The 16,744-nt window shown below is 46.1% G+C and overlaps 1 protein-coding gene across 3 annotated transcripts; it reads left to right on the plus strand.

Moving 5' to 3' along the window:
• Positions 1-1,935: 1,935 nt before the first annotated feature.
• On the plus strand, positions 1,936-16,500 carry CEND1 (cell cycle exit and neuronal differentiation 1). 3 transcript variants are annotated; one of them, XM_080976967.1, is made up of 2 exons: positions 1,936-2,091; positions 14,305-16,500. In XM_080976967.1, exon 2 carries the CDS (start codon positions 14,542-14,544, stop codon positions 14,962-14,964), a length of 423 nt encoding a protein of 140 aa, XP_080833093.1. In that variant the 5' UTR covers positions 1,936-2,091; positions 14,305-14,541; the 3' UTR covers positions 14,965-16,500. The 3 variants fall into 3 exon arrangements, with proteins under 3 accessions (XP_080833093.1, XP_080833094.1, XP_080833095.1); XM_080976968.1 differs by having other exon boundaries at positions 2,082-2,169; XM_080976969.1 differs by lacking the exon at positions 1,936-2,091 and adding an exon at positions 7,395-7,583.
• Positions 16,501-16,744: the final 244 nt, after the last annotated feature.

Here is a 16,744-nt window from a genome sequence, read left to right on the forward strand (position 1 = left end):
CAGGTATTAAAATTTAATAATATAAAATAATGGTTGGCTACACAGTGCTCTGGCTGCAATACACAGGAACAATTATACTTGAAGCACCTCCATTGGAGGTCAATTAATTGAGCATTAAGATGCAGCATTTCTTTCAAAAACACTGTTCTTGTTTATTTAAATGAGGTAAAATTAGAGACTCAAGAACCTCTTGCAGCAGATTTGTATCTGACTTTTTAAATGCATTTTCAAAATGTAGTTTCAGCTAGGTACAGGAAATCAGACATATGGAAATCAAAGGCCAGATGATGCTCTGCAATCTGATTGTTCTCTTCTGAAGGAGCTCTATGAGTGGCTATCTCCAGACTGAGCAAGGCACAAGACAAACTCTCCTCCAGGATTATTTTTCTGTCAAAATGGCTACTAGTCATGATGACTATGCTCTGCCTCCACAGCTGGAGGTCACAATGCTTCTGAATACCAGCTGCTGGGAAATCACAGGAGAAGAGGATGTTCTTGTACATGAATTCTGCTTGCAGGTTTCCCAGAGGTACCTGTGAGAGCAGGATGCTGGAATAGAAAGGCCACTGCCCTGATCTGGCAGACTTTTCTTATGTTCTTGAGAATATTTTTTTCTAGGAAACAGGAGTAGATCCATCTCCTGCAATAGCAACAGAGCTGAGGACAGAAGCTTTACTGACTCACAGCCAGGTCCAGTTGCCCTGTGTCTATACCGTAGATATGGCGGAGGTGGGTGGGTGGGAGAATGTTTTGAAAGCAAAAGCATCTGGATTCACAGACAACAGCAAAGACAGAAAGATCAGTTAGCTTAAATCCCAATTTATCTCAGTGGGAGCTTTGTTTGGTAGGGAGAGTGGAGCCTCATGTTGATTCCACCACCCTCAAAATGAGAGGCCTACCCCTAACAAACCTTTTACTAGACAAACTTCTAGCACCATTCGGAACGGCCAAGTGGACAGATGCAAAGGACGACTGGGAGGGAAAAGGGAATTCCAACAGGCGCTGCTTTTGTCAGCCCTGCTGCGTGACAACTGCACCCCTCAAGTTCCCACTACGCGTTGGCGTCTGCGCAGTCAGGCTTACAGTAGAGAAGCGACGGGGAAGCACTGGCGATGGACGGGAACCGGCTTTCAGCGAACTTCGTCCCGCTCCAACCCTGCCGCTTTCTCCTTTTCTCCTTCCCCTTGTAAACAAACTCACGCACACGTGCAAGCGCAAGCCGAGGTCCCAGTGCGCACGTGCCTTCTCGAGGCAACGCTGGAGCGTGTTTTGGCGGCGCATTGCTCTCTTTTTACCGGATAAGACACTCATTTTGCCCCCACGAGGGCGGGATCGGAAGCCTCTTCGCTTCCCAGCCCGCGCGAAGTTCCTGTCTAGCCCATCTCAGAATCCATGCGCCTTCTATCACTTCCTTCCTTTCCCTACTAGGCCGGTGCTGGGGAGGGTCATCCGAGAGCCCCTTGGCACGGAGAAACAAATCGCTCGGGGCCGCGATCTTAATCATCGCTCCAACCTCTAAGCTATTTTGTGCCTGTCGAAGAGGAGTCCACCGTGGCACGAAAGTTCGCAAAACAGTGTGCACGGTCATTTTTCACATCCTCTCGAATACACACATTAACAGATCTCGCGGCAGCGTTTCCTAGGATAACACATCGCCTGCCGGCGCTACTTCATACTGGGCGACGCTCCCCTCCCGCGCAAAGAGGAGCCCAGTCGCCGGGGGGTCCTGAGCAGCAGCCTCCCGCCCACACGGCGCCAGGCCTCCCTCCTACCACGTTCCCAGCTGCAAACTCGACTCCCTGCAGCCATTCAGCCTGAAAAGAGCGTCAGGACCTATCGCGGCTCGCCTCTTCCTCCCACGCCGCCACCGGCCCCTCCCTTAGGCCCACCCACCCGGGTGTCCCCGCCCACTTTCCCCGCCTTTCTCCTCCTCAGCTTCATGCGGGTCTGCAGTGAGGCATTGTGGGAAACTCCCAGGGTATTTTCCTCCCCCTCCTTTCCCCCTGCTCTTCATCCGTTCCTCCTCTCTGCGGAACAGCCAGCTTCCAAGGTGTGACATCAGCAAACAGAAGCCCTAAGGTGGAAGTAAAGGTATGGGTCGTTTGTTTTACCCTCGGCCTTCTGGAACATTATAGAAGACAGCCCCCTCCCCCCGAGTAAGAGAACTAGGTAGGCAGGCAAAGAGGGATGTGCACGGAGGAGGGGGGGGATGGTGGAGGAGAATGTTTTTGCATGCAGGTGAATAGAGGTAGAGGTGCTTGTTTAAAGCAGCTTGGGCATCTCTGAGAGCGGGAGAGGTCACTGGGTTGCTAAGATAAAAGCATTTCAGCCAGCAACCCTGGCTTTCCTTGGTGCATTTGTCCTGATTCTGGCAACTGATGCCACCTGAGCAAAGTAGGAACGAGGCAGTGGCAGGGGGAAAACACCTGTGAAATGCGTTTTGAGTTCTACACCCAGGGCTCCTGTGCCACGTTTTCTTCCTTGAAGGTCAGATGGTGGGTGTGAGCAGAAACGGAATACCGACGTCCTACCTAACCTGGGGGTTATATAGCATGGCAGAACGTCATCTGCGTTTTGATTTGGTCATTGTGCAGCCAGTGCTGCCCAAGCATAACGATTGCAGTGGCTGCCCAGGAGAATTTCTGGCAAGACTTTTTCCAGAGAAGCTTTAACACCCATCCCTGAGAAATAGATGAGAATTAGAGCATGCTGGCACAATCTAGCAACGCAGCTATTTTTTATAATTTAAATTTAGAAAGTGGGGCTGATACTATTGTGAAATCAGGTGTGTTTATTTAAGGCATCTTTTATAAACTAAAAATAGATAGAATTGGGAGAGAAATAGGCACCCCTCTTTGTTTTAATCTTGTAACATTAATTGCACACCTTTCAAGCTTGAATAACCTTTTATGCTGTATTTTGCATTGGGTGTTTCATTCTCTTTCCTTATTTAGCCATCAATCCTGCATGTAAGATGCCAAACCAAACATTGGCTTGCTTGATCAAACCTTTTGAAATTTTAAGCTTAGGGTTGTATGCCCTCCCCCCTCCACTTTATGCTTAAAAAGTGTGTATCTGCGCCTGTAAAATTATATTAAAACAAAAGAGGTAGTTCAATGATGCATACTGCATCCTAGCTTTCTTCTGGTATTTTACATCTATCTAAAACTAGTTGGGAAATGGGAGGAACCTAGTGGTAAAGTGGTAGTTGCTCTTAGCTCTAAAATAGGCCCTTGTGCATTGTTCCTGGGGGAAGGGGGAAAAGGAAACACTCAACCTAGTGGGTATTGGAATTCATGCTGAGCTATGGGGCACCTGTATGATGCTGGAAGCTCTAATATTTAGTGTATTTCTGCCTTTGTACCACCATGTATTCCTCACCTTGTGCCTGGAAAATACCTGTTGGTGTGGCCTTTTCCTTTAAAAAAGAGTGCCAGGTTTTTCCAAGCATTCAGAAGTTGAGGCTTTAAAGCTCTCAAACGAGGGCTGACCCTCTCCCCAATGCTGAGCAGCCTGCAATTGCTAGGAGGTATTAGTGTACTTCACTAACTGAAAACTGGAGATTTCTGGAAATCTTCACCCTTCAGCTATAGTAAGTCCCATTGAAATCAGAGTGGACATGTGTACAACTGCACTGCTGGGGTAGGATTGCTTGAGGTTGTTTATTTTGAAGGCCTGGCCCTTATTCCATAACTCTGAATTATAGTTTCAGCAGAATACAGTTGATACCTTTATTATGTCTAGAACATCCCTGTTCCATAGCACTCTATGGAATACCTTCACCAGAGATCCAAAATACAAATTGGGTAACAATTCAGAGCAAGCTATGTGCCCCCAAGTTCCTTTTAATTCAGCACACCCTTCCTCATGCAGGTTTTCTATTTGTTCTTTAATGGGGATTCAGTACTGTAACGCTTAACTTGCACGGGTATTTGCTCTTTTTTTTATTGAACAACCTTAGGGGGCGTGTTTTGGTATATCATAGCTGTTCAGTATTTCCCAAGCTTGGGTTACATGATCATCTCCTTTACATAGAGCAATTAAGGGAAACTAGGATGCCCAGAAATCAACTGGCTTCTTTGCAGGCTTTCCTTATTATTAGACATGCAGAACATCTGATCTCTTGGGCCTGCATTTTCATGCTTTCACCAATGAGTTCTGGATGAAAGCTACTTTGAAAGCTACTTCTACCGCTATCTTCTAAAGATGTGGCAACAATAAAACTCAAGACTCTCATAGAGTCCTGGTGTTCTTGGTCTCCTTTACCATCACTTGCACCTCTGGCATTTTTCCACTGCTGCCTCTTGGCAAGCTTCAGGCCTCCATTTCCTTGTGGTCAGGCCTTTGCTCGCTGCAGCAGAAGGGAGGAAGAATTTACTGGCTTCCTTTCCCTCCTCAATAACATTGCAATAAATAATCCCTCATGGAGAGTGTGTGTGGATGATGAGTCAATGATGCTTATATATTTTCCACTAGATAATGTCCTTCTCAGCGTTACTGGGGAATAAGTAAGAGGGGAAGCACCGTTTTTGTTGGTTAGTGAGGTAGAGTCTGAGTAGGCCTGAGCTTTCTATGGCCACCCCAGGGAGCTGGTGCTGTTCTTTGCTAAAGGTCGTTGCCTCAAGCTGGGTCAGGATCTCTGTCTGCAATGGCTTCTTGAATTTCAAGTGCGACACGGCAGCTTTGAGCCAGCGCCTGCAACGTTCGGGGCCTTGCGAGATTTCCAACCCAGTCATTTGTCTGCCATAGCAGAGCAAACAGGGGAATTGTTGGGTGACACATCCGGGGCATAGCTTTGAATTGAGTTACAGGGAAACAGAAGTTACTAGTTATCAGGAATGCTGATAAGATAAACAGAGCCATCATTCTCAATGGAGCCATTGTTCATCATTGTTTTGTGGCACTGGAGCTTTTTGTTCTTCTTCTTATGGTTTTATCTATCTCTGTATTCAGCAAGCAGAGAGAAGGAAAAGTCCATGGGCCCGCCATGGCTTGTATATAGAAAGAAAGAAAAGCAGGTGGCAGGGTGACGGTGTTATGACTCAGTCAGACTGAACTCATGTCTGATGAACCAGCTTCTATGCCAACTGTATACCTCTGCAAGCTTAACAGCCTGCCAGGGCAACAACTCTGTGTGGCAATTAAGTATCCCTAACTCCATCCAGAGATGGAAAAGATGACATGCCTATATTGGAGGACTGAGGGTAGGTTTACATGTTTGTTTATCCTGAGCTAGGAACAGGTCTGACAGGATAATGCACACACTTCAGGCCACGCATCAAACCCTGCAAGGTTGACTTCAGGCCTGAGGACACCCTCAGCCAAATGCCCCTGAGCAGGCTCCATGCTATGCTGATGGCCTCTTCAGGTGGGGAGCTACAGCGACAGCACACTTGTGAGCTTTGGGTGGATTTGAAACCATTATGATTTTGCACAGTGCCCCCACATAGCATTGCTCTAGGAAACAAAAATGAGGGTTTTCAGACCCCCAATGGAAGCCACTGTGGATTTCATTGAAAGGAGCCTGCGCAGTGGGTCTTGCCAGGGTCCCGAGGCTTTGGCAATTGCACAGTGTTGCTATGTGCTGATGAATGGGACTTCCTCCCAGCTGCCAGTTACTCCAGTAATGAGGTGCCCCATTTTGTTCTTCACAGCTCTGCTGTCTTAATTTGTTAACTCTCAGTGAAGATTCTGGGATGTCCTACCTGCTTTGAAGGAGCAACTCCTCTCCCAATAGAGTGTGTGTTGTATCTCTATGTGTGATGAGTGTGCACATAAGGGAGTGTGCAGTGGACACACCACTACTCTTGGGGAGCTGCCCAAATCTCTTGTGTGGTCTTTAGGCCGAAAAAGGTTAGCCACACGTGCTATAGGCCCTAGTGCAGGGTTTCCCAAACTTGGGTCTCCAGCTGTTTTTGGACTACTGTTCCCCTCATTCCTGACCACTAGTCCTGCTAGCTAGGAACGATGGGATTTGTAGTCCAACAACAGCTGGAGACCCAAGTTTGGGAAACCCTGCTGTAGTAGGACAGCTGCAACCAAAGATTTGGAAACTCACTAAATTATGAGTTTCACCCCAACCCCATCCAGTGGGGGGAAATGCCTGTTTATACAATTGGTAAAATCAAGTGATAAGATACAAGCTTGAGGGAGGGGAGGTGCATGCTTGAATTCGACACATACAGTCCTTGGCACTTAGTAAACCAGTATGCCAGGCCGAGTTCTAGGGCAGAGCCCATCTCCCTGACAACCCTTTTTATGGGTCAGGAAATATTTCACAGGTGACTATTCAAAGATGGAACCACCTACTTGTAGCCTGAAGTTGAGCTTTTTCTCTTTGGGGACAGACTCAATCACTTGATGCTGCTGACTGTACACACTTGCCCTGACTAACCGACTATTTGCTCTGCTAAGGGGTAGAAGTACTGTGGCAGCCATTTTGTCATGACCATGGAACTGGGCTGTATGGGATTCTGGGGTTTTCCTTCTGCACCTTGAGAAAGTGTGGCCAATGTTCCAGCGCAATGTCATGATCAGCATGAAAAGGGAAAGTGAACTTTGAGGGGACAGGCCTGTCTCTTTCCTGCTCTCTGATATCGCAGTTTGTTAAAGCAATTGCCAGCATTAGACTCTGTGGGCTGTGTCAGAATTCAAAAGGAAAAGACTGGTGGGCTTAGAGTGTGTGTCATAAATATATATTTTAAAAAATGGGTCAGCATTGCTTCCTGGGCCTCCTGAGTGCCAGTCAGCTGACTAAGCGATGATGGTTTTGCAAAAACATTTCATGGTGTGCTGCAAAACCGCCACGTGGTCCCAAAGGCTGCTTTGTGTGTCACAAAATCCCTATACAGGAAGTATCTCCGGCCTGGTGACAGATGTGCAGCCTCCGCAGAGATCACATGTGACAACTTGCATACGCAGGCTTCCTTGATGCTGATGGGAATCTCTGGGGAACAAAGAGTACACATATGCTTTTCCACACAAGGCATTATTCTGCAGGTGGATCCAGTCAGAAGAGTCACTTGCCCATATCAGCTGGTGTCTTGACAGAGCCCTGAGATATGGTAACTTGGCTAAAGTGATAATTAAGACAGCTTTTGAAAATGACTTTTCCAGGTTCAACTTCAGCTGCTGTAAAGTCTACAAAAGGGACTTGGTTCCAAGGTCAGAACATGGATACCCCTAGTTTTATAAACCAAGGTCTTGTTCACAAATACAATTGCTTAGTCCTTCAAATGTCTCTGAGCGTAGAATTGCTTGTCAAAATGGGCAGTGCTTGGTAGGTGGGAAGAAAGTTGGTGGCTGTTCATTTTTGCTTTGCTCCTTGGTGGTGTTTTCCTTTCTGACACAGGAAGTGATCTGAGGCATCACTCTGTTGAGACACTGAAGAAGAGCAACTGCTTAAGAAGGCACAGGTCAGAGAGTTTTGATGGGAGAAGAATTAGAATGGAGGAAAGGCTCTCTGTTTTCTGGAGAGATGCACACAACTTCAGAGGACAGCAATAACAATAACAAAAAACAAACAAAACCAGAAGTCATGAGCATAGTGGATTGAAACTTCAGTGCCTGGAGCCCCGCAGGAGGTGAATAGCCTGACTGTCCCTGTTTACTTCAGAGTGATGTGTCCACAGTTCAGAGGGTGAGGGGTGGGGAAGCTTCACTAGGCCGCTATTGGTTTGGTGGTGGGTTCCCTAACCCGGTGCTTTCTAGATGTTGTTGGGCTACAACTCCCATTATGACTGCACATGCAGCATGGTGGCAAGGAGTTGGAAGACTAATATGTGGAGTTGACCAGACTGGGGAAGGCAGTTGTCTGTTTGCAGTTGATACATTTGTAGATGCTGTCTGGATTTGAGAGGCCATCACTGACCAAGTGCTTGACCATACATTGGTTGTTGAATCTTTCTGTGCTGTCATCATTTAGGGCTGGTTTTGGAAATTGCTCTTAATTTGTTTAGTGGTGGGGAGGGGAGGAAGAGTCCTACTCCTTCTACTGTGGTTGATGAGAATCTGGACTGCACTTAACTTTCTGTCAAAGCCAACATGACACTCACCTTGTCTTTAGCTATGTCAGATTTTTTTAAAAATAACATCAGGTAACAGGAACACAATCTTCACCAGGACCACAGTGCTTGGGGTGGGAGGAGTTCAACCCTTTCCTTCCCCTGCCAAGGCTACAGCTGTTTTGGTTTTAAGTCCTGACTTGGTTGCTGAAGACACAGATCTAGTGGGCTGGGAAATATGTTTGTAAAGCAACCACTGGCCCTCTTTTACACCTGGAGATAGATGCTGTGTGGTTTCTTTTTAGAGTAGCAGCTCCATGAACTGCTCCGTAGCTGACAAAGGGAAACAGGGTGCCTGTACCCTTTGAATAGTTGTGTTAGAACTGGGAGTTTTTGCAGTTGCAGCTCAGCTTTGCTCAGCTGGACGTGACAAAGTCATCTACTCAAATCTCCCCCTGCTCTTTCTTCTTCCACTACTATTTATGTATGCAGGAGCCCCACCCTCCATTTCAACTAGTTAGCCAGCAATATTATTAAGGCAGGAATTTCCCCTAAACATTTCAGCAAACTGCCTATTGTCTTCTCTTAGCGTGTATTGGAGCCACCCTAATTAGTGTGCATGCAATTTTCTACTCTTGAGGTGGCACTTTTGTACTCTGATTCCAAGGTACTTCCAGGTGCTTCTACCTGTTGCTACAGTGAGGAACAGTTGCTGGCAACCAGGAAGCACAACAGAGACACTGTATTGCAGGGTTATAGATCTATAGGAGCGGTTTTTTGGTTGGACAATACTTCTGTTATCTGGGCCAATCCTGCTAACCCATGTAAAGCTAGTACTATCTGAGTGGGCCTCTATAAGGACATAATAGCCCTGCTTGACCAGACCAGAGGCCTTTTTAATCCAGCATTCTGTGATGCTCAGATGAAAATTTTCGTTGCGAAATGGTTGTTGCAATGGGCTGCAATATTCTAACTTGAACCCCTTCCAGAATATTGATTTTCCCCTCTGACCAAGAGTCCTGAGGTTCTTGTGCTGTGCCTGCCTCTGTTTCTAGTCTGACATCTTTCAAGAAGGGGATAATGGGCCCTGGAAAATGACTGTTGAAGGGGAAGAGAACAGGCTTTTTGTAATTATGGCTCTTTACAGAAAAACTAGTGTGACTCATCTATTTGGTGTAGGGTGGATATCTTTCAGCAGCACAGACAGGGGAAAATAAAAGGGACAGATTAAATTTCTAGGCTTCTGGAGAAAGGAAGAGATGACAAATGCAGGAAGGGGAGCAGAAATCCAACAATTGCAGTGGTCAAGTTTATTAGAACCAGTAGGACCCCCAACAAAATATGGAAGTATACCCCCCAATCTCTTTCCTCCACGACTCCAGCCTTTAGCTAGAAGGCATTTAAGCTAGCCAATTGTTTATTTCTCTCATTGGCAATCAATATTCTGTGGTTCCTGGAAGCCATTAAGCATACTCAGTACTCATTGGTCTGGGTTGTGGGAGTTTTGAGAGAATGGAGTCCCCTTTGAAACAGCCCCAGGACTCAGCTACATTAGTAAACAGCAACAACAACAGCAACAACAACAACACAACAACAACAACAACAACAACAACAACAACAACAGCTTTGTAAATGCGTTATAAACATGCGACACCAGATGGCACTATAGAGCACAAAACTTTTCTTAATATCCCCCCACATTCTAGCCTTTTGGGGCCTTTTGAAATTGAGTGATTTGAGCTCACTGTTAAAAGGAACAAGTGTGGCCTGCAACAAAATGTTGCAGTGTGTTCTGATACCCTAAGAGTGGCTCCAGAGCCTTGCTGGTGCTGCTCAGTGTGGAGGTGGAGTTTCAGGAGTGGGATGAAAGAAAAGGGGGGGGATTCTGCCCCCCCTCTTGATTGTAAAAAGCAAACAAAAAACAACCTACTATGCAATTCTATAAATTTCAAATCAAAAGTAAATTCCATTTTGATTTCAATGGAGCATTCTCCCAAGTAAGTGGATATCAGATTATTCCCTACCTCTTGAGTCACCACTGCAGTAGCCAGATCCTTTTCAGGAGCTAGCGCTTTACTGAAACAACATATACCGGTATATAGCGAGAGCAGAGCAATCCTAATCATGTCTACTCAGAACTAAATTGTATTTAATTCGCCAGGGTTTACTCCCAGCTAAAGGAGGTTAAGAGTACATCCTAACTTTCCCTTCCCCTGCTGGAAAAGCCAAGTGCACACACACACACACACACACACAATGTGGGATGAAGATTTATGCATTCATTCCAATGAATTCATTCCCCCCACTCCTCTCTGCCCTGAATTTATCAGTGTTCTGTTTGTTTGTTGTAATTTTTACAGTAAAGTTGCTTGTTTCTGTTGTACTGCTCCAGAAGAAACAGCCCTCTCAAAGAAGCCTTCCCCCCAAGACAATGTGGATGTGGATCTGTTCTCTCCCCCCCTCCCCCTTTATAAATTATTGGCTTTGTTATTCTGCTTCCTCCTTTTCTTTGCTTGCATATACAAAACAGCTTAGTGCAAGCTAGTAATTTGGAAGGGGAGAATGCCACTGCATCTTGCTAAACAAAGTGAAAAGAGGGGGTGGAGGAGTGTGGGGGCTGCCTTTCTCAGCCGTGTTTGCATGTTCTCTCCTCGGTACAGGATGCTGCGCTGGGAGAACTATGAATAAAAAGGCCACAGATAAATGGCATAGGAAGGGGGAATGGTGAAAACTGAGAGGGCTGCCATTCCGAGTTCACTTAGGAACATAGGTAGCTGCCTTATGTGGACTCTGACCACCTTGCTCTGTGTTGTCTACTCTGACCGGCAGAAGAGGCTCACCAGGGTTCTTTCTGGAGATTGCAGAGATTGAACTGGGGTCTGTCTTCATGCAAAGCAGATGCTTCTACTGCTGAGCTTTGGCTCTTTCCAGTCACTTGAAAATTTGGGGAACATGGCTAAAGTGCTTGCCCTGCATTGATCCTATGCTGCCTAATACGTTCTATCCTAAATTTTACAATGATGGTATATGTTATGTAATAAGGGGTTTCACTCCGTTGTCCAGGTGCACAACTCCAGGAGAAAAGTATGAACCATGTAGCTGGGTGCAGATTAATCAAAATCTCCATTTTATCAACCATCCACCCCCACTCAAGCTGCCAGATCACTGACCCACCTACCCCATTGGAGGCTCTTACTTCCTAGGAACCTATTCTTGGAAAAGGAAGCTTTATCCAAGATACAACATTTTAGGATCTGTAATATCAAGGTCCCCCCCAATCCTGGTATCTGGAGGCAGAATACTTGCTCTGTGATGCTTAATCTGTGGTGGTTCATTCGTTGGTGCTTCAGTGATGACCAAGCTGAGCTTTCTTTTTTCAAGTTCTGGTTGGCTGAGTCATAAGTAATTAAAAGGCCTCCTCTAGTCTATTTATGGCTTTGCTTTTAATTTCTAGCTATTTCAAACTAAGTGCTAGGAAAAGCAGCTCATAGGGGAATAGTTAGCAGTCCCCCTCCCACTCTTTGTCTGCTCTGAATTGCAGCCTCCCAAAGGTGCTTTGGTGCACCAGGGGACACTGGTGAGCTGCAGATACAATTTAAGACGTACTGCACTGTTAGAATCTGATGTTTTTCTATGGGCTGTGGGTTATGGAGCTTTGGTATGTGCCAGTTGTGGCAGGTCTGTTGCTAGAGTGGTGTGGTGGGTGCAGATCTCTGGAGGTGGGATGGGGAGCAGGGATTGGTAAAGAAAAGCTGTTCATGCTTTTTGAGTGTGCGCGTGTGAATGGGCCATGTCCTGTTTGATGGGGACCCAGCACTGCCTGCCTTTTCACCTCCCTTTGGGGAAATAATAGAAGTGTGCATGTGTGTGTGTGTGTGTGTGAGAGAGAGAGAGAGAGAGAGAGAGAGAGAGAGAGACAGAAAGAGAGAGAAAGAGAGAGAGAGAATCAAAATGCAGAGTTCTCAAACTCCCTTGCTCGAAAAAGGTAATCTAGTTTAAATATTGCATAGAAATGTACTGTCACAACCCTCTTTTGAATGATAAAAATACATAAACTCTTTCTACTTGTTTCCATCTTGGAAGAGGATGATGGGAGAGGATTGCCAGGAGATTTTCATTTTCATTTTCTTTTTTTTCTTTTTCTTTTGCTGGATATATTATAGGTCTATATTTAACTTTGTTGGTGAAAAAACTGTATGCAGCTGTTCCTGAAACCTCCAGCAGTTTTGCTGTGGTGGCAATGATGGCCTGCCTGTCTCTCCTAGTGCTTTCACCCAACATGTAGTAGACAGCACCATTAGAAGAGACCCTGACTTAGGCCAATGACCCATCAAGACCAGCACCCTCCTCTCACAGTGGCCAATCAAATGTCTGTGAGAAGCCAGCAAACTGGTTCTGAGTGCAATAGTATTCAGCCCACCTGCAGTTCTCATGAACTGGTAGTCAGAGGCATAGTGCCTCTGACAATGGAGGGTGCCCCCTCTCCTGTCCCCTCTAAGCTAGCCTTCTGCCCTGGGTGTGGTGGAAGATGCTGCCCTGTCTTGAAGCATGATTGAGCTATTAGCATCATTATGTAAAATGAACAAGGGAGGGAATGCACATGCCTTGGGCAGCAAAATGTATTGAGCTGGCCGTGCTAGTTGAAAACCTTTCCTAAACGTTATTTGACCTGGGATGGAGACTGGGGAAAAGCTTACCTTGCAACATTCTTGAAAAGGCCATGAGCCATCTAAGACCTTGCCAACAAGTTTTGATCAATTCCATCATTCCAATGACCTTTGGATGCTGCATTGCGCTTTTTCAAGGGCAATGGAAATAATCCAATATTTTCCCATCACACATTGTATGTGGGACACACCCACCCACCCACCCACCAAGATTTCATTGTGGATTTCTGAAAGCTTATTATCAAGGACCTCTAAAATGGAGGTTGCAAATTTAAGAACACCTATCAATCAATGCATAGGTAGCCATTGATCCATCTAGCTTCATATCAGCTACCACATTACCCAGCAGTGAGTCTCCTGGGTTTCTGACAGGGGCCTTTCAGACTTACCTGAAGATGCCACGAATTGAACCTGGGACCTTCTGCATGCAAAGCACTGAACTACTTTCATTCCTCCTAATAGGAAGTAAATCGCACTGAGCTCAGTGAAATTTGCTTCCCTTGTGTCAACATGCCTAGGATTGTGCTGCATGTCTCCTACAACCTTCCAATAATTCCCAGGGTGTTTGTTCCTTGCCTCTGGGATTTTGATTCTTCCAATATTTACTGCTGGTCTAACACAGTGTGATGTTGGGAGCCTCTGAGTCTTGGTCTCTGGAGTGTGGCGCAGGAGACTAAAGGAGTGGCAGTGTCCCTTTCTGGGTCCAGGCTTGAAACTGATGAGCAAAAACGGTCAAAAAAGGTACCATGCCATTGGAGCTACTGACATATTAAACCACTGCCATCAGGTGCCCATGTTTTGTCCCGCCTTGTCTGTTTATTTCTCTTTCTCAGCGGAGTCTGTTGGAGTAAATGAGGCACTGCTTTTGCCATCTCCAGTCTGCACTCAGCTAGTCCACACCTACTTACAACCCACACACAGGGTCTGCTGGCTCTCAGCTCCCTCCTCCTCATACTTGGTGCTGCCCTGTAGAAGTCAGTGGGGACAATACTAGAATTTGTGTGCTGCTTCTGTCATTGGCTGTGGCTCCCTGCCTTCCGCCCTACCAGCCCCAGTGGCCAGCAGCTGCCATGGCCCCTTCTTATGTCTTTCGCTGCAGGCTCTTCAGAACAGGAGACTGTTTGCCAGCCATACTTGGCAGCACAGTTCAAAGTAAGTAGCCGCCATAAATGAGCACCGCCTTTTCTTAGAAAGTAAAATACAGAGGCCTCCCCCAAACATTTTTGTTTAGATCAGCCTACCCAGATATTTAGAAAGTTGGTGCGAGTTTTTAATCTGTTTTTTCATCTATTGTTATTTTAGCTTGATTTTTTAAAAAAAATTACAGGTAATTTTTTGTAAACTGCTTTGAGGGTTTTTTTAAACAATCAGGCAGTGTTTAAATTTTATGAAATGGAATGAAATAAAAAATAGGCACCCTATTTTTTAGGGTAGGGCTGGGCTGATTATTTGGCCTCAATAGGTCTACTGCAACATCAGCACTATATTACCATGCAAATATATAGCAGAATATTAAGAAGTGAGTCCTGAAATACATGTCTGGGCAAAATGTGTGTCTCCAGGTTTGAAAAGATGGGATACTGCTCTTCATGTCTTTTGTGACCTGACCTTTGTATTTCTAATTTATCTTGCAGGTTCTGTAACATGACCCAGCGGCATATTGTTTGAACAGGGCGCCCTCCAGGAACACGGAATTATAGCTGCACAAGGCCAAGCAGTTTTGAGGCGGATCCTTTTTTTATTGGGATTTTGGCTCGAGGGCCAAGTGAAGGGAGCCGGGGTCCGTCCAACCTGTTTTGTGCCTCCCCACCACCCCTTTTGGTTTGGTCTGAGAGCAGGAGTGGGTGGCCTCCGCTGTGCAGCTGAGCAAGATGGAGTCCAAAGGGAGCACCCGCGGTGGAAATAAGCCCGATGCCAAGACCGCCAGCTCAGGGAAGCCAGAGAAGCCCAACCCTGGCCCTGCCACAGCTGCCGATAAGAAAGAAGCCCCATCAAAGGAGCAGCTGGTTCCTCCCGCCACCACCCCAGCAAAAAAGGCGGCAACGGCGGCAGCCAGTGAGGCGACCATGCTGAACAGCCACGGCAACATGAAGCCTAGCTCTGCTGGGGGAGCGGCGGAGGGCGCAGAGGCCGCAGGTCATCCCGCTGACTCTGAGCACAAAGGGAACAATGCGGAGGAGTCTCCGGGCAGCAGCATTTTTGAGAACATGAAGCCTCTGATCATCGTCGGAGGGGCGGCGGTGGCTGCCATTGCTCTGATTGTGGGAGTGGCTCTCCTTGCCCGGAAAAAATAAATTGGCACCCAAGAAGCACAGGGGAGAGGAATAACCCTGGGCTGAATGTACAGTTCCTTTTGAAACAAAATGCATGTGGTAAACTCTATACATACCTATAAATATGCCGTATATAGAGAGAAAGAGCTAAGTAGGTACAAACTGCAATGCTGGCTGCTGCCTTGCTCCCAGCAGATGCGCCAGCATTGGCCTAGCGCGGGCACTTGGTGGGCTTCTGCTCTTTTGTGTAATATAACTCAGCTAGCAGCAATGTGTATAGATGGCTTTTCTTCTCTGGTCCGTATGAGCTCTTGCGGTGTTTTCCTTTCCTTCCCCACCTTTTGTCCCGAGGTTGGCTCCAGGGTCACTTAAAGTTCTCAGCTTGGTTACGCTGGATTGCGGTAGAGCAGGTGGAAACGGAGAATTTCCCATCGGCAGGGTCACCTGTTGCCACCTCTGTTCCAGCACACACTGTAAAGTGGTGTGAGAATGCTCACAAGCTAGAGCTTCTTTCCTGATCCAAGGAGGATAGGGTGTCCCTAGTATTCGTTTCGTCATAGCATTAATGTGCTCACTCTGTCCCCCCTTGCCTAAGTTTCAAAGTAGCAGCAGGAGCACGGGGGCTTTCAAAGGTCAAGAAGCAAGCATGGCCTGCTGAAAGCCATAGGGTAGCCTTGCCATCCCACCGTGCAATATATGGGCATGGTGATGTATAGCAGCCTGGCTGCGGATTCAATGGGCATTGCAACTTAGTAGAGCATTTTCTGTTGAAGAACCTGGTCCTGTGCTGGTAAACTTCTTATGCAGGACTTGATGCCATTGATACTTAAAACAACATGATTCAAAATATGTGGAAGTCAAGGAGGCGTTCTGTGCTTATGGATTTGGGATGAATGCTAGCGCTTCGCTGTGGAAGGTTGACCTGTCATTGTATGCCATGTATGGAAGGGGAAAGTAAGAAGCAATTATGGGCTGGTTGGTTGGTTTGTTCTTTCTTTTGCTTTCCTCTTTTTTTTAGCTTGTGACCAATCAACATCTGGATTATGGTTTAGGAAGTATTTATGTATGGAGCATCCTGCCCAGGTGCACAGATTTGAAATGGATGGGTTGTCTTTTGCTATCTGACACTTTATAACTCTAATGCTGGAGGAGCTAGACAAATGGGCTAATCCCATTTATTTCACTGGACATTTCAGTGCAGAAAAAAAATGGCAACCGATTCATTGAGGCAACTCCCCCCCCCTTAATAAATTAGAACCAATGGGCATTTAAGAGGGGAGGAAATTCCCTGTGTCCTGAGTTAGCCTTGCTACATTGGTGGCCTTCCTGAAGAATTAAAATCAGACTTTGAGAGGAGAAAGGATCAGTGGAATGTATGTTGACGTATCTTTGTTAATATATCTACCAGAGATAATCCACTAACCATAAGAACATTGGGACATAAATTGTAATGTAGGGATGACCGTTTGAAACAAGAAGCTTACATGTATATTTTTGCTTAGATTGAATCTGATGCGAAAGTGGTGATTGACATCAGATTAGTGTTGTTGTTTTTTTTTTAAAAAAGGAAAGGCTAATTAGATTGAACTAGGAGTTGTAAAGCTTTTTTCTGTTGTTAGGTTGGGATAGATATGAGCAGCCAAGTTTTCGTTGCAGTACAGACTTGCTCATAAATTAATGTGGGTACTAGATTTCTTTTGCATTTTAGTCTCTGGACCCACAACTTGATCATGAAATAGGATGAGATGGTGACAGTGGCAGGACTACAGTTCATCGTCTTGAAGACCAACTTTCTCTCCCT

Source organism: Podarcis pityusensis, assembly GCF_964106645.2.
Source record: "Podarcis pityusensis genome assembly, chromosome: 1".
NCBI lineage: Eukaryota > Metazoa > Chordata > Lepidosauria > Squamata > Lacertidae > Podarcis > Podarcis pityusensis.